Source organism: Nicotiana tabacum, chromosome 7, assembly GCF_000715075.1.
Source record: "Nicotiana tabacum cultivar K326 chromosome 7, ASM71507v2, whole genome shotgun sequence".
NCBI classification, from domain to species: domain Eukaryota; kingdom Viridiplantae; phylum Streptophyta; class Magnoliopsida; order Solanales; family Solanaceae; genus Nicotiana; species Nicotiana tabacum.
In genome coordinates, this window is record NC_134086.1 from 140,673,601 (window position 1) to 140,697,981 (window position 24,381).

At 35.8% G+C, this 24,381-nt stretch overlaps 2 protein-coding genes and 1 long non-coding RNA gene across 9 annotated transcripts; 2 read left to right on the plus strand and 1 right to left on the minus strand.

Annotated features, from left to right (window-relative positions):
* The first annotated feature begins 729 nt into the window (after nucleotides 1–729).
* LOC142161862 (uncharacterized) lies at nucleotides 730–4,130 on the plus strand. 6 transcript variants are annotated; one of them, XM_075217736.1, is made up of 3 exons: nucleotides 730–1,149; nucleotides 1,259–1,378; nucleotides 1,541–4,130. In XM_075217736.1, exon 3 carries the CDS (start codon nucleotides 1,708–1,710, stop codon nucleotides 3,904–3,906), a length of 2,199 nt encoding a protein of 732 aa, XP_075073837.1. In that variant the 5' UTR covers nucleotides 730–1,149; nucleotides 1,259–1,378; nucleotides 1,541–1,707; the 3' UTR covers nucleotides 3,907–4,130. The 6 variants fall into 6 exon arrangements, with proteins under 6 accessions (XP_075073837.1, XP_075073839.1, XP_075073840.1 ...); XM_075217738.1 differs by having other exon boundaries at nucleotides 731–1,149; nucleotides 1,538–4,130; XM_075217739.1 differs by having other exon boundaries at nucleotides 732–1,149; nucleotides 1,314–1,378; nucleotides 1,538–4,130.
* A 5,641-nt stretch (nucleotides 4,131–9,771) lies between these two features.
* On the plus strand, nucleotides 9,772–12,862 carry LOC107785620 (uncharacterized). The gene is made up of 2 exons (XR_001647914.2): nucleotides 9,772–10,048; nucleotides 12,455–12,862. It is a non-coding gene; the product is annotated as an uncharacterized LOC107785620 (long non-coding RNA).
* Nucleotides 12,863–13,938: 1,076 nt separating this feature from the next.
* Nucleotides 13,939–24,121, minus strand: LOC107785621 (flowering locus K homology domain). 2 transcript variants are annotated; one of them, XM_016606962.2, is made up of 7 exons: nucleotides 23,938–24,121; nucleotides 21,307–21,747; nucleotides 19,343–19,595; nucleotides 16,363–16,511; nucleotides 15,953–16,282; nucleotides 14,502–14,696; nucleotides 13,939–14,302 (listed from the first exon to the last, which is right to left on the minus strand). In XM_016606962.2, exons 2-7 carry the CDS (start codon nucleotides 21,736–21,738, stop codon nucleotides 14,126–14,128), a joined length of 1,536 nt encoding a protein of 511 aa, XP_016462448.2. In that variant the 5' UTR covers nucleotides 21,739–21,747; nucleotides 23,938–24,121; the 3' UTR covers nucleotides 13,939–14,125. The 2 variants fall into 2 exon arrangements, with proteins under 2 accessions (XP_016462448.2, XP_075073843.1); XM_075217742.1 differs by having other exon boundaries at nucleotides 23,819–23,948.
* Between the last annotated feature and the right edge of the window lie 260 nt (nucleotides 24,122–24,381).

The window sequence follows — 24,381 nt, forward strand, 5'->3', positions numbered from 1 at the left end:
TTTTAATATTTAGGAGTTTGAAATTAATTAAAGTTTTATGTATTAAATTTTTCTTATTTGAACTATGCAGAAAGTCCTACTATTTGAAACTTTAAAACATTAAAAAATTGCTCTATACAAATCTATGTTTAAGGGTTTAAAACCATATTAGTATATTTTTTTCTTATTTAAACTATATAAAAAAATCCAAAAAATTAAAAATATTAAGAGTTTACTTATGTAAATGTACACCGAGAAATATTCAGTAATTTGTTATGAAGGAAAATGTGACACCATAGTATTTTATTTGTACTTGTGTTTTTTCCGCAAACGCATAGTTAATATTTCAAAAATATTGTGAGCACTTTTATGAGATAAGATTTATTTCTTTGCTGAGTAGTTTAATAACATAAAAAATGATTATTTTCGGGACTTAAATTTTTTTCTAACTCAAATACATTCTTTTATTATTTTTATGTAGTTTTTAAAAAGTCACTTATCATGATAGGCGTACCTAAAGACTAGTGCGGACAAAGATAAAGTCATTATTTCAACAAACAAAAGTTTAAAATATTTTAAAAACCAATGAAATATGAATAATGTTCCTTTTTGAAGGTGCAGGGACAAAAACAAGAAAATAGGGGAAATAGAGAAAATAAAAAGGGGGTAGTATGGTAAGTACGAAATGGGAAGGGAGAAAAGGGGTACCCCATTATGACCTAAATACCCATCGTTCTCAAGGTAAGCCCATAAGGCTGTAATACCCAACACAACCCTCGCAACCCTCAAATCCCTTTTGCCCCTCATTCCCTCTATTTCTCCAGCCTCCTTCCATTCCCTTCCTTGCCCTTACTCCTCTTTTCCGATTTTCCCCTTTCTCTCCTTCTCTCTCAGTCTACCCCTTTTACCCGCCATATTCAAATATTTCTCACACCCTTTTCTCTGATTTCAATTTGGAGCCCTTTTCTCCATCCTTTTTCCTCATTTGGATCAATTTTGGGCGAAATCTGTGATGGGTTCTGATGGGTTTTGTGTTTTCTTGGTGTTTTGATTGAAAAAGCTCGAATCTTTGAGTTTTAGTTCAGTTTGGGTTTTAGGGCTGCTCGACGAAGTCTTGATCTTGATTTCAAAGAGTTAGTCTTTTGATTTTTGGCTCTCTCTAAATTGATGGTGAGTTTGGTGTTTTATTCGGTTCCTGTTACTAGTTTGGTTTGTGGTTTTTGATGTTGTGATAAGTAGATTGTTGGGACTAACTCTTTTACTGTATTGTTTGTTTTAGGGATTTGTACAGTTAAATTATATTGAGACTTGTTGGTTTTAATTCATTCTTGTAGCTGAAAGGAGCTGCTATTTCACGGAGTTTGATCAGTGGTTTGGACTAATATAGTGCTGGGAGCAGGTCAGACTGTATTCTTTTAACTTTTGGGTTTTGATTTATCCCGTCTTTTATTTTTATGATTTTGAATACTGATAATAGGTTTTAGGTTATTATGCTTACTTCTCCCTGCACACTCTCTAGTTCAATTAGCTAAATCATGAATTATGTCCACTTTTGAAGCAGGCCTTAGTGAAGTCAGCTGAAGTAAAAAGTAGCGATATTTGTTAGTCTTGAGTTGATACTTTATCAAGTGAGAGAAGAGTTTATCTTCCGTTGGTACATTTGGTGCCCGCATATTTCTCAGACAGGACAGCATATTGATAGAAGTGTAGCTACTTTTGCAGAAATAAATGGCAAACCATGAGTTGATCCTTGGCCAAAATCACAATTTAGGTGTTGGTGGTGAGAACCAGCAAATAGTGTTTGACCATACTCATGATATGGGCATAAGCCAGAACCATGGATTGGAACTGGCAGAGAACCATAACGATGAGGACGAGATGGGTATAGTGCAGAGCCAAGATCATGACGGGAACCACGAGCATGAGTATGAGCACGAGGATGGTTTACCAAATGAGCGGAAGCTTGAGCATGAAAACCAGGAGTTGCCTAATGAAAACAATGAGTTAGATATTTCTGAACAAGATGAGTTAGGCATCGAGGAAAACCAAGAGCTTGGTGATAACATGGAATTAGCTGTGGTTGAGAGCCATGATATGGGTGTTGAACAACCTGAACATGTATTTGAAGTCCATGATGGCCAGATGGTTCTTGCTTCGTCAGGCCCTGTCATTCAGGCCCGAACTATTTCAGCAACACCTGATTATGAGCTACATGTGGGACAAGAATTCCCTGATGTCAAAAGCTGCCGAAGGGCTTTACGTGACACAGCCATTGCTCTTCACTTCGAGATTCAGACCATAAAATCTGATAAAACTCGTTTTACTGCTAAGTGTGCCAGTGAGGGCTGCCCTTGGCGCATTCATGCTGCCAAACTTCCAGGTGTACCCACATTCACTATCAGAACAATTCATGACAACCATACATGTGGAGGAATCGCTCATCTTGGCCACCAGCAAGCCTCAGTTCAGTGGGTGGCCAACTCTGTGGAGCAACGGCTTCGGGAAAACCCAAATTGCAAGCCAAAAGAGATCCTTGAAGAAATTCACCGGACTCATGGAATCACCCTGTCGTACAAACAAGCTTGGCGTGGAAAGGAACGAATAATGGCTGCTATGCGCGGTTCCTTTGAAGAAGGTTATCGCCTTCTTCCTCAGTACTGTGAACAAGTTAAAAGGACCAATCCAGGGAGTATAGCATCAGTTTACGCAAATCCTGCTGATAATTGCTTTCAGCGGCTTTTTATATCATTTCAGGCTTCTATTTTTGGTTTTCTAAATGCTTGTCGCCCTCTTCTTGGGCTTGATCGGACGTTCTTGAAAAGTAAATATCTTGGTACTTTACTTTTAGCTACTGGCTTTGATGGAGATGGCGGCCTTTTTCCGCTAGCATTTGGTGTTGTTGATGAGGAAAATGATGATAATTGGATGTGGTTTCTCTCTGAACTTCATACCTTGCTAGAGGTCAATACAGAAAACATGCCAAGGCTTACCATCTTGTCTGACAGGCAGAAGGGCATTGTAGATGGTGTTGAAGCAAATTTCCCCACTGCTTTCCATGGTTTTTGCATGCGTCATTTGAGTGAAAGCTTCCGTAAGGAATTCAACAATACAATGCTTGTTAACCTGTTGTGGGAGGCCGCACATGCTCTTACAGTAATTGAGTTCGAAGCAAAAGTTCTCGAGATTGAGGAAATATCACAGGATGCTGCATATTGGATTCGGCGGATTCCTCCACGATTGTGGGCCACAGCTTATTTTGAGGGCACAAGGTTTGGTCATTTGACTGCTAACATAGTGGAACAATTGAATAATTGGATTCTAGAGGCCTCTGGACTTCCAATAATTCAGATGATGGAATGCATCAGGAGGCAGCTTATGACTTGGTTCAATGAACGAAGAGAGACCAGTATGCAGTGGACGTCAATCCTGGTGCCTACAGCGGAGATGCGAGTTGCAGATGCTCTTGAGCGTGCCCGGACTTATCAGGTTCTTCGTGCTAATGAAGCTGAGTTTGAAGTGATATCTCATGAGGGTACCAATATTGTTGATATTCGGAATCGTTGCTGCCTTTGTCGGGGCTGGCAACTCTATGGTTTGCCCTGTGCACATGCTGTGGCAGCACTACTTTCTTGCCGGCAAAATGTCCACCGGTTTACTGAGAGTTGCTTTACTGTTGCAACGTATCGGAAGACATATTCCCAAACAATACATCCTATTCCAGATAAATCATTATGGAAGGAGTTGTCAGAGGGAGATCCAAATGCTGAAGAGATTGTTATAAACCCACCTAAGTCACTTCGTCCTCCTGGCAGGCCAAGGAAGAAGAGAGTTAGAGCAGAAGACCGTGGTAGGGTGAAGCGGGTTGTGCATTGTAGCCGCTGCAATCAGACTGGCCACTTCAGAACGACATGTGCAGCTCCAATTTGAGTTGTCTCTGCAGACAATGAAATCTGTGTGATACCCTCTTCCTGTGCAGAATTTATCTTATGTTCTGTCAAAGGATATTTCTAGTTAGCTTCTCAGTCCATAGTGATAACTTTTCATCTACTAGTCTAGTAAGCTTTATCTTTTTGGATTTGTCTTAATAATACATTGCAACAGAGGATGAGTTTGGTATTATAACAATGATAGCATGAAAATTGATTTTCTTAGGTTGTGGATGCCACATGCAATTTACAGTCTTTGCCCCCCCGTCCCCTCTCAATTGGCTGTTAACCTGGTATTTTATTACTAAAAAGATGCCAAGTGCAGGTGCAGCAGTTCCTTCTTTTGCTGTGTTCCAAACGATCGTTTGGTTAATGCTAATGTCTAGTATCAACAGTAGAAGTTTCCATTTTTGTAGTTGGTTATAATATTGTGTATGCACACGTAGACAAGTATTGTGGTCAATGCTTATCACGTCTTGTATAGGATTTCAATGAAGCTAAGGTAAGGTTCATTGAGTTGATTAAATTTAACTTTTAAATTTTGAGTTTTGGGTCAGTGAAACTAGCTATGAACCACCACATTGTTGCTGGTTCTGTATATTTGTAGGGTTTTGGCTATGGCTGGTTGACTGGTTAGAGTCCATGACATTGCCTTGCCCCAGTATTGCTGTTTTCTTCTAGTTGGTTGTCTATTTTCTTTGGCTTTGTCAATCTTTTTCCTTTTTTTTATTGGTTAATCTGTGTTTCAGATTGACAAATTTGAAATGGCTCTGATAGCATTGCATGAAATTTAAGAGATCTTTACTTGGTTGTCATCCACACAGTGTGGTCCAACCTGGATTCTGGACTAGGGTTCAAGTTACCAGTTTTATGCCGCACCTAAGAGTGTGGTCTAGTTGACAATGAAATGAAAATGCTATAGGAGACCAAGGTTCAAATTTCAGCGAGATAAAAATCACTGAGTGATTTCTTCTGTCTAAGCATTAATAGGTAACTCTATCCCATCGGGTAGAGGTAAGGTCTACGTATACACTATCCTCTCCAGACTCCACTTGTGGAATTATACTGAATCGTTATTATTATTGTAAGCATTAATAGGTAAAGCTTTTAGTTACCCGTGTTAGTGGGAGGTAATAAGTGTCCGATAAATTAGTTTGAGGTATACGTTTAAGATCGTAAAACAAAAAAAGTTACAAGTTTGACGGTGAGCAGAATGGCAGCCTCCACTGTCAACTGAGCAAAGTTGTAACTAAAAGCAAACATTCGGGTTATAAAATTCTCAATTTCTCAACTGAGCAAAGTCATAAAGCACCATCTTTTAGCCCTAATTAGTCATTTATAGATACCCTTTGCTATATTATTTGTTATAGATACCTTTTATGTTTTTATACAATGTATTTCATGTATTTAAGCAGTTGTATTCATTAATACAACCAAAAAAATAGGCGTAAAAACGAGAACTCCAGCTAATGGGTATCTGTATTCAAGCTGAATACAAATAAAATACAGTAACATTTTTGCGCAAATTCTGGGAAGTTAAACTTGTTAAAAACGGAAGGAAATAAATTCACATGATAGTCTCCTAATTTAACTCAAAGAAATAATACGATAAATAGGGTACTAATATATTCTATAGGTTGTAAAATTTCCTTTATTTTTCGTTTGTCTCAAAATACTGGACTTTTCTTTTGTGGTTGTCCCAAATAACAGAAATAATTTCTCTATTTGTATATATAGAATGTTGTACCTTTTACATTTGATATTGTATAAATTGAAATTTTCTGCCTTTTTCTTCATCTTATTAAAAATGGACATTGTTGCTTCTTTTTCTTTCGCTCTAGTATATTTCTGTATATGTAAGTTTTCCTCTCAATTTTACACCTTTGGTGTCATGTTTGATGTTTTCGAGCAGTTAATCCTGCTGACGCTGATTTAAAAGTTTTTTAAAAATGCCAAACAAAAAAGTAGAAACTAAAGCTAACTATTGAAGGCTGTAGCAATGAAAAAGTTAAACATAAAGGGGATTTTAACCCAAACAATTGAAGTGTTTTGCATTGAGGAAATAGAAGCCCACATAGCCCAAAATTATAATTTATAGTAACATCTTTTATGTAGCTTCATATTATGTAAACTTCATTTTCAAACATTTAAATATTTATATTTGAATTGAGACTGAAAAAAGAAGTGTCGTCTTTGTATTCTGTCCTCCATTCATTTTTAAAATTACAACTAAGGATATAGTAATTACGTGAGCGACAGAAGGGTGTTTAGGACCTTAGATAGCAAGTACCCTGAGGTAATAAGAGGTATGCACAAGCGCCCGGACACCAGATGATTATTTATACTGCAAACAGAAGGGGTGTCTTCGTATTCTGCCCTCCATTCATTCTTAGAACCAAGGATATAGTAATTACGGGCAGGGGTGTTAGTCGGTCGGTACGGTACGGTATTTAAATATTTCGATTCAGTATTTTCGATATTCGGTTTCTTAAAATGTTATATCAATATCGTACCTAATTAAATTCGGTATGATTCGATTTTTCTACTTTCGGTTTCGGTTTGAATACTAACTTGTGAATAGAGTCATAGAATGTAATATTCTTAATTAAAGTACTCAAAAGTACAAAATTAAAAACGTTTGTTGACCAAAGTTTTATCTAAAACCAGTAAATATCAACCCAGAGAGAGGAAATTATACATAAAGGAATAAATTATTCTTTTTGGTACCTATCATTTTCATTAATTACCAAGTATCGTATTTACAAAGCTAGGCTATACAACTCAGCCCTATGTACATAATTCCTACCTCTATTTCACTGAGATACTCCTATACTACTATCATATTGCTAGTTTGGAAATCTATTCTCCATCAATCCATGTAGCCCTTCATTTGTTCGTACATAACAAATATAGGCAATATCTCTAGCAAGTAAATCTCCGGATTTCTCCTTCTTCATGAAGATTCTGGCATTTCTTTCTATCCATATTGCATACACAAACTTTGCATATATCAGCTTCATTAGCCTCGCTTGCTTTGACTTTCCTTTCGTCTTCTGTTCTATCCAATCTTGCATTTGTCTCCATGTCTTCGCCTTTTGCCAGCCACTTTTTATCCAACTCATAAGAGTGCTCCATAGTCTGTTGCTAAATTCACATTCAGCAAATAGATGTTCCCTTGTCTCCTCTTCTTTTTTGCACAAATGACATGTGATATCAACCTGTTGTCCCCATTTTTGTAATCTTTTTGCAGTGAGAAGTCTATCTTGTAGCTGAAGCCAAGTAATGAAAATAGCTTTTGGTCGAGCTATATTTGTACACATAATATTCTTCCATGATACTCTTGGCAAATCTTCCATCATATTCACATATATTCTCTTTATTATGCTCTTTCTTCCTTGTACCATCTGTTCTGCATGCTCTAGTGACTCCCGAGACTTGAGTATTTTCTTCACCATCCAACTCGCTTGTTGAGGAATGACCATATCAGTTAACTGTTGTCCTTTGATATAATACTCATGGATCAATTTTATCCACAGGTTATCCTTTTTACTATGCAATTCCCAATAAATTTGATCATTAAAAATGTCTTGTTACTTACCTAGAGTTATTTGATAAACTTAGAGAATAAAGGAAAGCAAAATTTTAAAATTTTTATATTTATGTTATAATTAATAATGTGTATTGTGCAATATAATATATATTTCGGTACAGTATCGGTATTTCGGTATTTCATTTTAAAATACCAAATACCATAACTAATACCTTTTTTTAAAATTAAACCAAATACCATACCGAATACCAAAATATTGAATACCAAATACCATTTTTTTTGTTTTGGTACGGTAATTCGGTATTTATCAAATTATGCACAACCCTAATTACGTGACTATTATATTAGTGACAAGAGGTGTTGAGGTAGCAAGTAGGAGTGTCAATGGTTCGGTTTGGCCGGTTATTTTACAAAATTTATATCATATTATTATTCGGTTATTCTATTATGTATAACTAAAATTTTTCTTTTCAAAACAGTCCCAATCATGTCGGCTTCTTTTCGCTTTCGGTACGGTTCAGTTATTTTTTGGTATTTTTCTTAAATGTCATGTAACTGTCACTACTAAAAGTAGAATGCAATAACATACATACTTTTATAGGACTTAGCAAAATTTTCTAGACAGTTTTATTATTTAAATGGTGATAAATTAAGATAACGTGAAAGATGGCTGGAGTATAGTTCCATCAACTACTCTAGAGTAGCATAAAAGAAACTATGCAAAGACAAGAAAAGATAAATCACTCGAGTAGAAAGATATTAATTAAACAAGCCGGGACTCAAGAATAAAGTTTATAAAAGATTAAATATTCAAAAAGATAAATATAAATTATACGAAAGAAAACATATTCAATATATTAATGTAGTTTGCTACTCATAATCGCTAGAATACTTTGTGTTTTGCTAGTGATATGCTAGAAATAATTTAGTTTCAGTAGGAGTAGCTTAATAGGTTTGGAATTAGGATTTTGATTTTAATTACTTGTTGGCTTGTAACCATTTTCATAATTTTAAGGCATAAGGAAAAATTATTGCTTTATTATTCTTAAACTTATTATATAAATATATTTTTCACATGTAAATTATTCGCTACGATTTGATATTTTCGGTTTATTTTCATAAAATAAAAAATTTATCCTAATTATTGATAAGGTTGTAGATTCATATAAAAACCTACCGTTTTATTAAAATAAACCTAAAAATCGGTTCGATCCGGCACGGTTCGATCGGTTTAGTCGATTTTTAAATATCCATTGACACCCCTAGTAGCAAGTATACCAAGGTACGCAAAAGCGAGAAAAAATATTACACAATAGGAATATGTTACAAATAAAATATAATATTTACTATTTTTATAATATTTATTAATATTGTTTTCTTATACAACCAATCAAGTACAGTCAAACCTTTTTATAACAGTCTCATTTGTTCCGAATATTTTTGGATGTTATAGCGAAACGCTATTATAGAGAACATATATTATAACACAATATAAAAATTAGTTACAGAAAAATAAAAAAAATTCTTATGCAACCAATCAAGTACAATCAAACCTCTATATAACAGTTTCGTTTGTTCCAAATATTTTTGGATGTTATAACGAAGTGCTATTATAGAGAACATATATTATAACACAATATAAAAATTAGTTACAGAAAAATAAAAAAAATTCTTATGCAACCAATCAAGTACAATCAAACCTCTATATAACAGTTTCGTTTGTTCCAATTATTTTTGGATGTTATAACGAAGTGCTATTATAGAGAACATATATTATAACACAATATAAAAATTAGTTACAGAAAAGCTTGGCTTTTATAATGAAAGTGTTATTATATAGGATGTTGTTATAGAGAGGTGTATTTACAACTTGTTTGGATGATTGTTACATATCGTTTTATAATGTATCGTATCGTATTGTCTTGTATTGTACTGTATCATTTGATGAATATAATATTTGTATAAATTGTATTGTTTTGTCGTCGTTTCATGTCATCACGCACTAATAATATGATGAATAAACTTGCAATATTATAAAGAAAAATTATGATACGGTATATAAAAAGGTAGGGTAAATGATAAAATAAAATTATTTAATAATAACGAAAGGTGAGATTGAGATAAAAAGATAAGGTAACGATGTGACCACACCAAATCGATCGTTACATAAAGTGACACATTTTATCGTTACTTAACAACGAATTTAACGATACGATATAATAAAATCTAAGTAATAATCAAAATAAATATTATATTTAAAGTAACAATACTATACAATACAATGTAACAATCATCCAAACAAGCTGTTAGAGTCAATTTGACTTGGCAAAATGATACTAGTAAATGAATTTGAGAGGCCCACTTGGTTTAGGACGCCTTGGGCAGTGTATTTCTTCTCCCCAATTTTGGAGTCTTTTAGAATTGGGATTAAAGAGTTTTTACGGCTAGAGAGAGAGAAGCAGAAGCGGAAGGAGAAGAGAATATAGGAAGAAGGATGATACACAGGAAATGGAGTTTGCTGACAGGCCCCGCAGCTATTCTCGGCGGTATCGTCGGTGCTATCGTCGTCGCCAATTTTATCTTCGTCCAAAATGTATGCTCAGCTCTCTCCATATTTTAAATTTTTTTTCCCCTCTCCTGTTTGTTCTAGTTATTCTTTGTGAGGCCATTTCTGGATTTGTGTATGTCGTGTCATCCTTGCCCACTGGCCGTGCTAATCTTCTCTCTGTTATTTGGAATGATTGTTGAGGCTCTTTCATCAGTTCTTTTAGATCGGGATTAGATTAGGGTTTCTCGATATAGTCAATTTGGTAATCTTCAAAATGAAGAATTTGCATCTCAACCCAAGGGAAAAGGTAAATTTTGGTTTGACCGAATTTTCACAACTATTGTAATAGATCCGAGAACTTCAACCCCCCCCCCCCCCAATTTCCCCAAGAAAAGAAAAGCGCTTGGGTGTGTTAAACTTTACTTTGAGGGAAGCACCCATATCCAATATATGTAACTTAACAACACAAACGTGTGGAGGTGAACCTCATTTATAGTTCATTGTGTGCAAAGTCTACAGATAAGCTGAACTGCTGGCAGAGCCGTAAAAACTCTTCAACCTGTAAAAGAAAATTTACAGGGGGATGGCTTTTTCGTCTGGTTAATAGCTTGTCTTGGGTGTGGAGAAAACAGTGGTAGCTGGGGAGGTGAATGGATTTAGAATTTATTTTTGTTCATAGACTGGGATTGAGGCTATAAATGAGCTACTCAAATTATCTAGCTTTGCTCTGCATTTGGTTCCAACTCCACGAACGAGAGGGAATGGAAAGGAGAAAGACAATCATAGTCGTATATTCCTAATAATATACTTTTGCTTCCACTTGCTTTACAAGTGTAAGGGAAGTGAGGGACATATGCATTTTTTCAATAGATCCTATTTCAAATGGGCTGATATAGCTGCCCAACCCCTCTAATTTTACTCCTTATGAAATAATGGTCCTATTTACTTTTCTGCCTCTTTCTGAATCCTTTCACCTCAAGTAAATATGTTGTTGTTGGATTCAGATTGGGTTTGAGCTTGTTCGAGTAGTTTTCAGCTGAATTTCAGCTCATATCTGTTGAATGAGCAGAATTGGGAGCTTAAATAATCCTAGGTCATATAAATATAGAAATCATGTCTTGTTATGGATGTATGATGTGTCTCACCTTATTTTCAGAACAAGTACCATGCTGTCTTACTTGATTAGGCCTATGTATAATAATGAGATAAGAGAAAAGACTTCATCAAAAAAAAAATAATGAGATAGGAGAAAAGTTATTAAAAGGGATGCCCAATCTCCATTACTAGACCAAGTTACTATTTGCTCATCTGTGAATAGAAGGCCATAGGATAAAAGGAGGAAGCCTTAAGAAGAAGAAGCTTAAGTTTTAGTAGGATTATGAGAAAATTTCCATTTTTTTTGTTTATAGATGTGCGTTTTCTTCTGATCCTGCGGAAGTTTGGTTTGCTTTCGCTATTCAACCTTGAGCTACGCCTGACCCTGCTGGACTATCTTCTGCTTCTACTTTTTCGTTGTTTCTGAAACATTCTACTAGTCTTCCTACTTATTACTGCAACTCTTTTGTCCTTTGCTACTGTTTAATCAACAGTCAACATCTTGATAGCCCAACGATAAGTGGTGGTCAGTTATCATTATTAAAAGAAAAGTGATAGTCAGTTGCTCAGTTCACCTATTTCTTTCTGCAAAATCTTGCAATTATTGTTAATTTTCAGTCATGTGAGACCGTGGAACAGTACTGCTGTGTCCGAGATGTAAGGCAAAAGTCACCCATGGGTTAAATGTAGGGTTTCTATCATTAATCCAGTGCCTACTTTTATTCTACTAAAATGGCAACCTCGTCAATAATGGAAAAACAAAAAAGGGAAATACAGCAAGCAAGGCAGTCTGTGAGTTTTAATAACTTGGATACTGGTCTCTGTTAAGCTGCAGCCTAAAGGTACATACACTGATGTAGCCTGAAGATGTGCTATTAAAAGGTGTAAAGGAACTTGTCATGGAGCAAGTATATATTTAGGAGATGAAAAAATGGAGGTGACTACCCACCTTCTTTCCCTCCCCCTGGGGTGGGGAGAGGAGGTGAGGTGCGTGATGGAATGAATTGAAGGTGACAACTTTTTGTTTCATTGTTGTAGACTCTATAAGCTAGTGGCAAACTCCTTTTCTCAGTTAAAAACTTAAAATCTCATGGGCAAAAGATAATATATATTGCTGCTTTCTGTTATAAAATTTGGTGTCAGGAAGTGTTATTCATTGATAGATAAATAACTGAGTATAACATAGTGTGCTTTCTTTTGCTGCAAGTTTTCTATTGTGTTTCCTTATTTGGTTGCTAAGAAGTTGTCTAATGCGCTTTCTGCTTTTTGATTGCTATGTATTACTATTATAAAGGTGGAGTTAATATTTGGCTGCCTTCTTCGTTTGATGTGTTTTATTCAAATGTTAACTTGCAGGACCCGTTCCTTAAGCCAGAGCGGAAGCAGGAGAAAGCACCTTCAAACAAGTGAGCAATGTGTGTTTTTCTCTGGGGGTTTTCTGTTGGTTTGATTTGTCATACATTACGGCCCAATAAACTCAAATTTTGAGCATCAGCTTGAATGTAGGTCTCTTTTGTTGGCTTTCTTTCTGTACTCTTTCTCTTCACAGAATATGAAAGTATGCTCCAAACAAGAGTCTTAGGTTGGGAACTGGTCATCTCCTGTTTCGTGATGCTTTATTCAGGTTATGAATAGAATAAAATGTGGAGATGCGACAAATTTGATATTGTGCAGAAAGTAAGACGGGTGCTGTTGCATTATAGGTTGGCAAAAGACGAGCTTGTTTATTATCAAATTTACCTTTATCGTAATACTTATTTTTTATTTTTGGGGGCAGTTTTTTGATGGGTTTGCTTTTATGTTTGTGGGCGCGCTCTTATGTTGATGCAATGGGTATTGCCTTCTGCTATCTCTGTCTAAGGGCTTGGTCCAGCCAAATTAGCAAGCAGAGTGAAAGGCTTCATTATTCCATACGGCCACCATCTAAAAACAGTCTGTGAGAGCTGTGGGATCAGCAAAAATAGAATATAATGGGCCAAGTAGACATGTGCATCCTTGATATTATTCTCTCTTTGGGCCAAGTTTCAAACTCTACTTCCAAAAAAAAAAACGAGGGAACAGAGATTTGAACTCTAAAACCTTTGGACTTGTCTTATGACTTGGTATAGGTCATGACTTGCCGAGTTTGGATTTGACACGTATTTGAAAATATTCACCAAGAACAGCCAAAAAGAAAAGGTATTTGTTTTTGAAAAATCAAACCCACATGTTTTCCGTAAATTAAGAAAAGTTAGAAGGTAGATTCTAGGTGTATTATTTGGTTGTTAATCGTAATATTTTACAGTTATTATCCAAAAAAAAAACATCAATGCCAAACGCCATATACTGTTGGGTTCAATTGAAAGTTTATGGGATCTTATTATATTACATCCGATGTAGCCTTAAATAGCTGTAGAAGCCATTTTGTTCCATCAGAACATAATATGATACTCATGTAAAAGAGCTTTCTTTGTTATTTCATCTACAATATGGATGGCTGCTTCAAATTTTAAAGAAAAAAAATAATAGTCCATAAAGCAGAGCATGTTTCATTAGTTTTACCCTCTACCTCATTACTTATTCTTTCTCTTCTTCTGTTAACACTGATATGATCGCCTGTGACCAGCCCAATGCCCCAAGGGAGAAGTACTTCTGTAAGGACGACTTTTATACAATCCCAACTATTTGTGTTTACGCAGCTGCAATACTAGTTGCACAGAGAAACCGCCAAACATCCTCGAACACCATGTAGAGTCATAATTTTTTAAATCCTTGAGCGCTGTGGCAGCTAACCGAGCAAATATGAAAATATTCAGTGTTAAAGATCATATTAGTCTTGGAAAAAGTAGGAAGGTGAGATAGAGACAAATCAGGAGAAAAATGAAATAGACATTTGGTAGGTACATCGTTGTGACGAGCCTAATGCATATACTCTCTACCTATAGGAGTTCCATGTCACTAGGCCTAAATGAAGGTACAACAGTACAAAGCACTCTGATGAAAGGATTATTAGTTTTGTTCACCAAATGAAATGCAAAAGGGTCCAGCTCAATAGCCATAGTTGGTACCATACACTGAACCATAGCCCCCTGATTGACCTGGAACGCCTGGATTTGTAGGGGCAGATGAATACATAGAAGTAGGAGGAGCTCCATAGGAGTTGTAGCCTTGGTCAGCTGGTGGAGCTGTCTGTGCCTGAGGCGCCCCTGCATCTGCCATGAAATTCTACGACACACAAATGAAGAATAAACAAATACATTTCAAGATAGGCTATGAGAAGCACGGATATTGGCTAAACCAAAAGTCAAATGGAAAAATAAAAGACTGGCATTTTGCACTGCCTCAACAGAAACTCATAGGCATATGCACATACCAGAGGGAAAAAAGAGTTTAAATCCTATGACAAGTGAAGCAAGAATTTTACCTGTACCAATTGTTGTGCTGTTTGGACTTGAGAAGCAGTTCCACTGATCTCAACAGTCATCTCCCCAGGAACTCCCCTTGTTTCCTGTATGGTAACAGTAGCACCACTAACCCGCCGGATGTAGCTTATGCTCGCACCATTTGTTCCAATCACAGCATCAGCATAGGACAATGGGATCTGCATATGCTGTGTAATCTGCAAAACTATGCCCTCAGAACAAGCAAAAACTCGCACATGAATATCTTTTTTTTTCTCATTTTGTTTACTAGCACTTCATCGTGACCATATTAGGTTTGCTTAGGATGTCTTGCATATAAATTGCCAATATTTTTGCAACCTAAAAATATTTCTGAAGGGCAATCCTTAATTCTCAGCTAAGTATCCAATTTAATAAAGTATCAGTGTAAGGCCAAGGATATATGCTATTTGTGCATAATGCAGTGATTCAGATTGGCACCAACTGGAAACAACAACGCCATTACAAGCCCTAACATCTCAAAAAATGCTAAAAGAAAACCATGATACATCAGGAAATCAAGTTTGTTTAACCAACAAAGTACCAACAGAGGTCACAAAAGAAGCTCGGAGAAACAAGAAATCAAACGATACAAGAGCAGGCAAAAAGAAGCCTATAAGATCAAGTAACTGATGGAGCAGTCTTTGCGGGGAAAAATGGACGAAAACAATGATTAAGATTGGAAGCGACACGTCACTAAATGAGTGAAAATTATTGGAAGCGACACAAGTTACAAAATGAGTCCTAAAATATGTTCTCCCTGTATCACATCAGAGTAACACCTATTACTATTTCGGAAGTCAAAATTTTCTTCAACTACAATTTTCTCAAACAAATAAAAATATTTTAACTATAGAATTGTGATTTATAAGTACATTAACAAAATCTCCAATCAAGCAAATTTTCTTTTTCCAAAATTAAGAAATGTATGTCCAAAGTCAAACAGAAAATTAGTTATGTTGATCCTCTAACTCCAAAAAACCCGGCAGGGAGTACTTCTCAAGTAAAGCTAGGAGTTGCCCGACTAGCCATGGTTAACAGAACTGCCTGGGAATATACAAAAGCTACCCTACAGCTTATGCATTTCTTGCTTCGCTAAATAACCTGCACTATAGTGCATCCAGATTGCATCAAGGTATCACCCAATACAATTTGATACCTATTACTGAAGTGCATATAGGGTGTGTAGCAATTTTCCCTTTTTTGGTAATTCCCACCTGTCTTTTAGTGAATGACTGCCAGCCTTTTGGTTTCTTTCAACAGAATGGTGGGAAAGATGGACATGTAGAGTTGAAGCTGTAGCTAATTTCAAAACTAATGAACTATTCTCCTCGGGTAAAACAACAATAAGAAGCTTAACAAAGTGCATTAACACAAAATCCCACCCATTTCTCTTTAAATACTGACTCAGTGTGCTTAGAGTAACAGAACATACCTGAGTAATCAGAGACGGTGCGGCTGTGTTGTTTGATGATGAATGCATTGACATTGGAGCTTCTCTTCCATATGCAGAAATTCCCTGATGAGGTTGTTTCTCCAGTGGAGGTGGCATGTCAACTGGAGCATAATAACTATCATGTTGCCTCGATGGTGGCATGTCAGCTGGAGGGTAATAACTATCATGTTGCCTTGATGGTGGTGGCATGAAATGAGGATTAGATCCATATCCCGGACCTCCAGCAGCGCTTGAGGGGAAAGCTTGGGGAGGAGGACCCCAAGACTGTGGAGGTGGCATGTGTTCCACTGGTCGATTTGGCATTTGCATCTAAACAATAAATAAGTTCATTATCCATCAAAAGATGCTAAGATACAGTCCTAAAAATTTCTAATTGAAATGAGGCTTACTTGCATCTCAAATACTGGGATTATGCTGCGATCAACCAAAAATTTCCTCAAGTGATTAGCAATTAACTCAACTGCCTTGTGTACACTTGCAGGCTCCCCTACTACTTCAACTATCCTATCATCTTGAAGTGCAAAAACAGGAAGATCCTCTGCAATGATATGCAGCATCACAAGAAGGAAGTAAGACCACATGAACTAGTGATAAAATTGCAGTTAAAAACACAAATTGAACAAAACAGTCCCAAAGAATAGTTCATGATGAATGCAGAGAGGCTATAGTACCAATTAAGGACCTCGCAATCTCCAAATCCAACCGAACAATTTAACCACAGGAATTACCGTACTTAACTCCTCTAGTATTAAGTTAGACATACAAAAGTATACACAACAGGAATATGACTTTCCACATTCCAGTTTATTTTATGTTTTAGCTTTCCACTAATCTGTTATTTCATGTTTTTTTACCTCGACTCCAATATGAGAAAAGTTTTAGTTTAATCTGAGTTTAACATTTCCAAAGAAGGATGAGACCAAATTCAATTGGAAAAAGTTCAAGTCTTGAAAAAACGTCTAAGCTTGGCGAATTTTAATTCAGTGTGCTCAAGCCTACGCATACAAACAGGACACATACCTAGAGTACAAAAAGATTAGATGCCTCCTTGAGCTAGGAGGATCACCACGTGCTCTTGAGCCAAAGTGTGGAACAACGTAGTCCTACACGCAACGAGATGTAAGAGGTCCTGACTATAAATCCAATATTAGACCAAAATGACCAGCGAGCAAAACCACATCCTTGGCATCAAATTCATTCAGTGAGGCTTCACTAATGTTTTCATACTTAATGGTTGCTTTCACTTGTTCATTCAGGTATATTTTGATAAATAAGAACAACAATAATACTCCCTCCATCCTATTTTATGTCACTCTTTTCTTTTTAGTCAGTCCCACCTCTTTGGAAACAATTTTTATCACAGAATCCCCATTTTACCCTTAATGACATGATTTTATAGCCACAAATATCTCATGGCATGTTTGAAACCACAATTTTTGGTTGATCGCAGCATAATCATTTTTTCTTTTGTAAATTCCATAACCATCAAGCCCCTTCACGTAAAATGGGAGGGAGGGAATAATTGAATTTTTTTAAGAAAATGCATTTTATTCGGTGACTCTTACAGCTTCTCAACGGTATTTGATGATCTGCATTTGGATCCCATCGACCCTCTCAAACTAACTCTTCTTTGATAAGACACTTACCGTGTCATCAACTCCATAAGCTTTTCCAAGCAAAATACTCTTTCCTGGAAGGAATTACATGTTTTGAGTCAGAGAATTACAACCCTGTAGCTCATTTGCAACTTCTCATAAAGAGGACTACGCCTTCTGAAATGACTAGACACATGGAGACCATAAAAAGTCTAGTTTGGACATATTGCACTCGTTAAAATTTATGATCTTAATTTATCCTTTGGTTAAGATAACTCATTATTTTCTTTTTTCCCCATCTTTTTATTAGATTTCTATGTCAATGTGAGTGAGCTGGGACCTAGAGAGTCTAGTTTTAGTTAACCCTACTATGCATTAAAAGAACATTATTTAGTATTTAAATGAAATGGACCTGAATAAAGATAAATGGGTATAAAATATTTATATAGTTACCCCAACTAATTTAGATCGAGGCTCAATTAGTAGTACTAAATTTTAACTTTGATCTAGAAAATTTCCTGAACTTCTGCTCTTGGTTTGCTACTTACTACAAGATTTACAGCATCTGGATTACATTGTACAATGACAGTATATATCTGGAACATCTTTATCTCCGTTTTGGACTCAGCAGGGTTATGCCAGGGAGTGTCAAGGATGCATCTGGAGCACTTGGAAGGTTGGCAGCATCATCAGAAAAACCTGGAGGATGATACCTACTTGCATATTTTGGTGTGTTTGGGCCGAAAGAAACAGATGTTTTGATGAAATATCAACTCCAAATCAGTCCCTGAAAGCTGAATTCTTAAGTTTATATAGCTGTAGCAACTTATTCCCAGTAAACTCTCCTGACACCTTTTTGGATTTTGGTAACTCCCTATCCCTAGCATAGGCCTCACTGTATGGAGTAACAAAATCTCTTTTTCACCTAATATCTTTTGTAATAGCTACACGATTTGCATCTTTTGATGCCATTAATGACGATGTTTACTTCATCAAAAAAGATTTACCACATCTGGATACCACAATTATATTTACATGAGAACAAGTTTTATAAACCTGATTCAATTCATACAAAACAAACTACGACGTATTAAACGTGCTATTAATTTATTATTACTAGAATGAAAAGGATAAGATCCGACAAATATTCATTAAAAGGCCTTTGGCCAAAGTTCTTCTATTACCCTTTAGATCTCTTCTTTAGTTGTTGGAAAGACTTACAGGCTTCAAACTCTTGCTATTATTTTTTTGAGTAAATACTTCAAACTCTTATTATTTTTATTCTTACATGATTACCACTTAAATTCCTTATTCTACTATACTAAAGTAACTTCCTCTCCACAAAGAAACACACTCACCATGCATGGTTTTCAAGGAAACATTGCAGGGAGTACTAGCCAAGGCTCAGATGATCTATTGAAATGACTAAATCAATACAAGAACCTGAAACGTTGATGTGAATTATTTCTGAGTTGAAACTTTGCCTGCATTAAAAGCTAACCTTTTTCCTGAACAAGAAACTCAAGAAAATCGCCCCCTCCTTGTCATTTTAAAACAAGCTAGAAGGCACTAGTAATTTCATGCATTTATTCAAATAGAGCCAAGAGTACAAACCAAGACCACATAGATAAGATAGTTGATCGCAGAAGGGGTATCAGAGTTCAAGAACAAAAGAACTCAAATGCAAAATGGATGTCCCTAAAACACAGACGAAAATGCTAAACTCTAGCTCCTTGGTTGAATAACAGAGATATCTAAAAGCAAAGGAAAGAACCTGTTCCAAGAACTCTAACAATACACTGGGATGCTTCTTGAATGGTCTTGACAGTTGTCCCTTGTTTTCCAATAAGACTTCCAGCCTGTGCTGCTTGCACCAGCAGCTTTGTCGAGACCTTTCCAGGTATACCTGGAGGAGGATGAGAAGAATCACTCTCGAGCCCATCAACAACACGTTTATGAACCCTCAGAAGACCATCTATAGCAGGTGGAAGAGAGGCATCGGGATCCTCCTTGGCAGATACCATTACCTATCCCCATAGCAGCAATTCATTACAATAAATTATAACTTAACTGTACTTAACAAAAAAGATGTTATAACTTAACTGCAGCGATACAAGTTTCGAATCATGAACTAGAAGAATGTGTGCTCTCTTCCATTAGCAAAATATATACATCTACATAAAGTATTTTGTCTTTCATTAGTACAGACTAAAATACTATAGCGAGAGTGTGTTCGCTTTCATTAGTATGAACCATACTCTAAGAATTGTGTTATTGTAAAAGACAAATATTTTAGAATTCTGGTTAATAAAATATTCATGTGCCAAATCATCTGCCTTACATCTACGTTGGGTTGTTCCAGATTGTCTCCCTCTTCCAATAATAGAAACGTTTTCTCTACTATTTTAGACACCTGTGGTTACTATTACAGAAGCGCACTTCCATCTTATTCTAAACATTGAAATTGCCAAAAAGTCAATGTTGTCTCTACTTTTGGACCTTTAAATTTAGAAATAATAAAGCTGTTATTCTTATTACAATAATGAATTTTCATATTATTTTAAACGTTGAAAGTTATCAAAAGTTAACGTCATCTTTACTTTTAGACCTGCTTTAGTTAAAAGAATAGTAAGGCTTCAACTCTTAAATGAAATTCATGTCCCAACTAAATGCGACGCCAAACCTGGGACGGAGAGAGTAATTACAAAGCTCGTGCCCAAATATTGTGGTTCGCCTTCTTACATAGTAAGGAATTCTCTTTACTCAAATTAAATATATACCGTCTGCATTCAAACTTTTTACCATATGTTCCATTTCTTAACAATTCAAATTAGAAGGTTAAGGTTACTGTTAGTGTTAGAGATAGAGTGTTAAGACAGTAATATTCTTATGCTAGATATCGTCCCACATTGGCAAATATCTTATGTGCCTAGTGTTTAAACTTTAAATACCTATTGCCCTGCCTTGATCAAATCATCAAGCAATCAATATATCACCTCTATCGAATTCTTAAAGGGTATCAGATTCGCATTCTCACATGGTATCAAAGTCTCTATGATCATTGTAGAGGTTCAAGGAACTTCCACCTAATAATGAAGGGCCACACACTGCCTGCCTGCTACAAATTTTTCCCTTATATTCTTTCCGGTGAATGCTCCAACGGCACTTTTGCTGACTTTCTTGAACAGACATTATAAGCTTCTTGTTTCACTTTCCATCAATTACCAGATGTCCGCATTTCTCTTAAACCCAATAGCAGTCACCCAACTCTACTTATAAAAGCGCAGCAGTTTTAAATACTTTGACCAACTACACAAGCAGTTTTAAAGAGGAAATATTAGTTAACACAGGTCCATATCGACCAACAGTTAATTTCACCCAATAAGTATCATACCTAGACAACCACAAGAAAGGAAGAGATGAGATGGGGAAAGAGACAAATAACAGCAAGAGGTTACGATCGAACAACTCAAATCCTTGATGTTTAGGACTTCCCAGAACACTTATAACTGCATATGTGCTATTTTAAAAGAGTGTGTGTGTGTGTGTGTGTGTGTGTTAAAAACATATGAGGAAGGGAGGGGGGGGGGAGGTATCTAAGTTTTTTAAAGGTAGAAAAGGAAAAACATGGATTAGTAAGCAACGAAACAAAAAGTAACAGAAGAAAACAGGGTGGAGTTTGATAAGTATCTTGCCTACAGGAATGTGTATATATACAGTAGAAAAGCTGGGACTTACTGCTCTCTCAGAAGTCCCTGGAGGACCATCGAGAATCTTGATACGAGCTTTTGATTCTTCAACTGTTTTTTTTATGTACTCTCCTTTGCGTCCAATAATACTACCTACTTTTTGTGAAGGGACCAGCATGCGGAATACACTTTCCCCTGGCCACCCTGGCCACCTTTCACCACCACCCGCAGTAGCAGCAACATCTTCTTGTTGTAGTTCTTTTTCCTGTTCCTGTTCCTGTTCCTGTTCTTGTTCCTGTTCCTCTTCTTGTTCTTGTTCTGGTTCCTGCTCCTGCTCCTGTTCTTGCTTCACCTCAAGGAGTGAAGGTTCTTCTTTCACCTCAAGGAGTGAGTTCTCTGGTACTCCCTCATTCTCGTGTTGATTAAGGCTTTGATCTAGTTCCTCCGCATTCTCTTCTTTGATAAAATTAAGTTCCTCCATATCCCTTTACTGTGAAATAGAGATAATTTTCAAGGGGCGTGTGCACAGGTATATAAACACAAATATCACTTTAAAAAGTACATTAGATAAACAATCTTTTTTCTTGATAAGTTCATTACTTAACGGTTTTAGTTAGCACCATCAAATTGACTAGTTTTGTTTTTGCAACCATTGCTACCCAAAAAAGCCCAGAAAGTTAAAAACTAGGAATTCATTTTAAATAGCAACAACTAAACTATGTTTCATTTTAAAACTAGAAGAGAATGTAAGGGAAAAAATGGTTCCTCTTCCAGAAAGCTTTATGCTTAAACCGTAAAAGAACTTTCATAAGGTTCACAGGGTGAGAGCAAATAAGAATCGTCAAGACTCATGATACTTTGAGTGAGACATTCTTGTCACAGAAACAAATCAAGTTCCTTAAATGCCCCATGTTTAACATGACAAACGTTAGAACTATTTGGCACATTAGTAGAGAACACGACAAAAGATCAGATCTAGAAAGAGGAGCTATGGAGTTACAATCAAGTCTATTTTGAACTGTACATCATTCATTAACAATTGGTCTTTCAAGTATATATAATTCACACTCCATGATCAGAGAATCAATGCATGTCCCTTTCTTGTCTGCCAGAAAATGAAGCCCATTTTCTCACAGTTTATAGCATACTACCTAACGCAAGTATTACATGGGATCCAGTTGCTCACTTCCAATTAAATTTATTCTCTTTTCTAGACCAAGCTATAAATAATGAAGAAGCAACCAGTGACCCCACTTAAAATTCAAAAACAAAATACGTCTCACTCAAAACAGTTGACTCTAGGCACTGTTGACAAATGCATCTTTCTTTATTTTTATTTTTTATTTTTGATCAGTGTTCTGCACATGCATCTTAAGACTATATAGTTTGGCATAGACATATCGCAAACTACAATTTTCTTTCATGGAACTACAACACAAAAGGTAAAAAAGCATTGCATATCAGATCAAGACCACAGCTACCATATCAGCTCTATGAAAGCTCTCTTCTTTTGTACTTCTCCTCATCTATAACTCTTAAACATTATCAGTCTAACGTAATCTTATCCAAAAACTTACTAGTCTAACCTAATATGAAGAATGAAAAGATTAGTGTTACACAAACTTGCTTTATTTACCAGAATATTTATATTAACAAAACAAGACGCTGATTCTTTCAAATCCATAGCTCATATCATCCGTAACAAAGTCAGTCCAGTAAAAAGTTTTGATTCAAGTAGTTTTTTCCACCCAAACATGTCCTGAATGAAAATCTACCACTGTCAAAGATCCTTTTTTTTATAAATAAGGTCTCACGTATCACTTCTTCTTGATGAGTTATGACTAAGGTAATAGTTACTAATCAGTGTTACTTTCATGACTCTTACCTGGTTTAATTTTAGCATATAACCCATAAACCAAATTGACCTCGAAAGTTAAACTATAATGAAACCCCACCATGAATCTAGCATGAAGAGATGGGCACCTTGAACCTGCTCAAAGGAGATTAACTAATCATTCTTTCTCTTTACTCCATTCTAGGGTCCGTTTACCAAAGAACTCAAAAACCATACGGACTTGTAGCTAAAAGTACAGGAAAACCCCATCAGAAAACTAGTACAAAAAGACAAGGCACCATAACCCAGTTTTCGCAATACCAAAAATCAAACTGAGCAAAAATGATAATTAGAAAACCATGTTTCACAATGCAATAGTTATTAAAATAAGAAAGAATTTCAACATTGACACAAAAAACTCATGCAGAAATTACCAAAACTAAACCGAGCAAAAGTGAGAATTAGAACACTAAAAGCATAAAACAAACACTAATTGAAAAAGAGAATTATAATCACTGCATAAAATTCCAATATCACAAAAACTTAAAACTTTAACAAATTCCTCATGAAATCCCCCCAAGCATTTCAACAAGTACCAAAATCATAATGGAGAATTAGAACATTAACACGGAATGGAAGAGCAATTAAAGAAAGAGATAGAGCAAAAATATCTCAAGAAAATAGTGACCCATCAAAAATTAAGCAACAATCTCTTGAATTGACATACCCCGAATAACTGTAAGAATTGGAGCTAAAAATCAACATACCCGCAAGCCCTAGAAACCTAATTGGGAAAATGTATACATATAGTGATGTAGAGTTCCATAAATTTACTTTATTACTTACATGGGTTTCAGTGAGACAGTACTTTAGAGAGAGAGAACAACAACTGAACACGAACTCGTTTTGTTGAAGAATAGAAGACTGCTTTTGGCTTCGACCAAATTTAGGTTTTGGGTGGGTTTTCTTTTTTCCTCTGGGTTTTTGGCAGGTTTATTGTCGTGTTTATGTATTTTCAGTAGGTATGTTTTTATTATATGTCTTTTGTTTGTTTATTTTGTTCTTCAATAACAAAATATTTCAGTAGGTATGCTTTTGGTAATATACCAGCCATCTATTTCATGTTTCGTATTTTGTATTCGTATTCTATATTTCATATTTCATATCTCTTATATATTGTTGTTATTTTATTACGTATTTTTATGGTACTAATATATCATCTCCTATTGCTTTTTTGAGTCGAGGGTCTCCTGGAAACAGTCTCTCTACCCTTCGGGGTAGAGGTAAGGT

Bases quoted from the DNA above. Each gene is read 5' to 3' on its own strand.
- LOC142161862 (XM_075217736.1), top strand. From the start codon at position 1,708: ATGGCAAACCATGAGTTGATCCTTGGCCAAAATCACAATTTAGGTGTT.
- LOC107785621 (XM_016606962.2), bottom strand. From the start codon at position 21,738: ATGGAGGAACTTAATTTTATCAAAGAAGAGAATGCGGAGGAACTAGAT. The intron at 14,697-15,952 runs GTATGTTCTGTT...ATAGTTTTGCAG, and splicing joins CACCGTCTCTGATTACTCAG to ATTACACAGCATATGCAGAT. The intron at 14,303-14,501 runs GTAAAATTCTTG...TGTGTGTCGTAG, and splicing joins CAGCACAACAATTGGTACAG to AATTTCATGGCAGATGCAGG.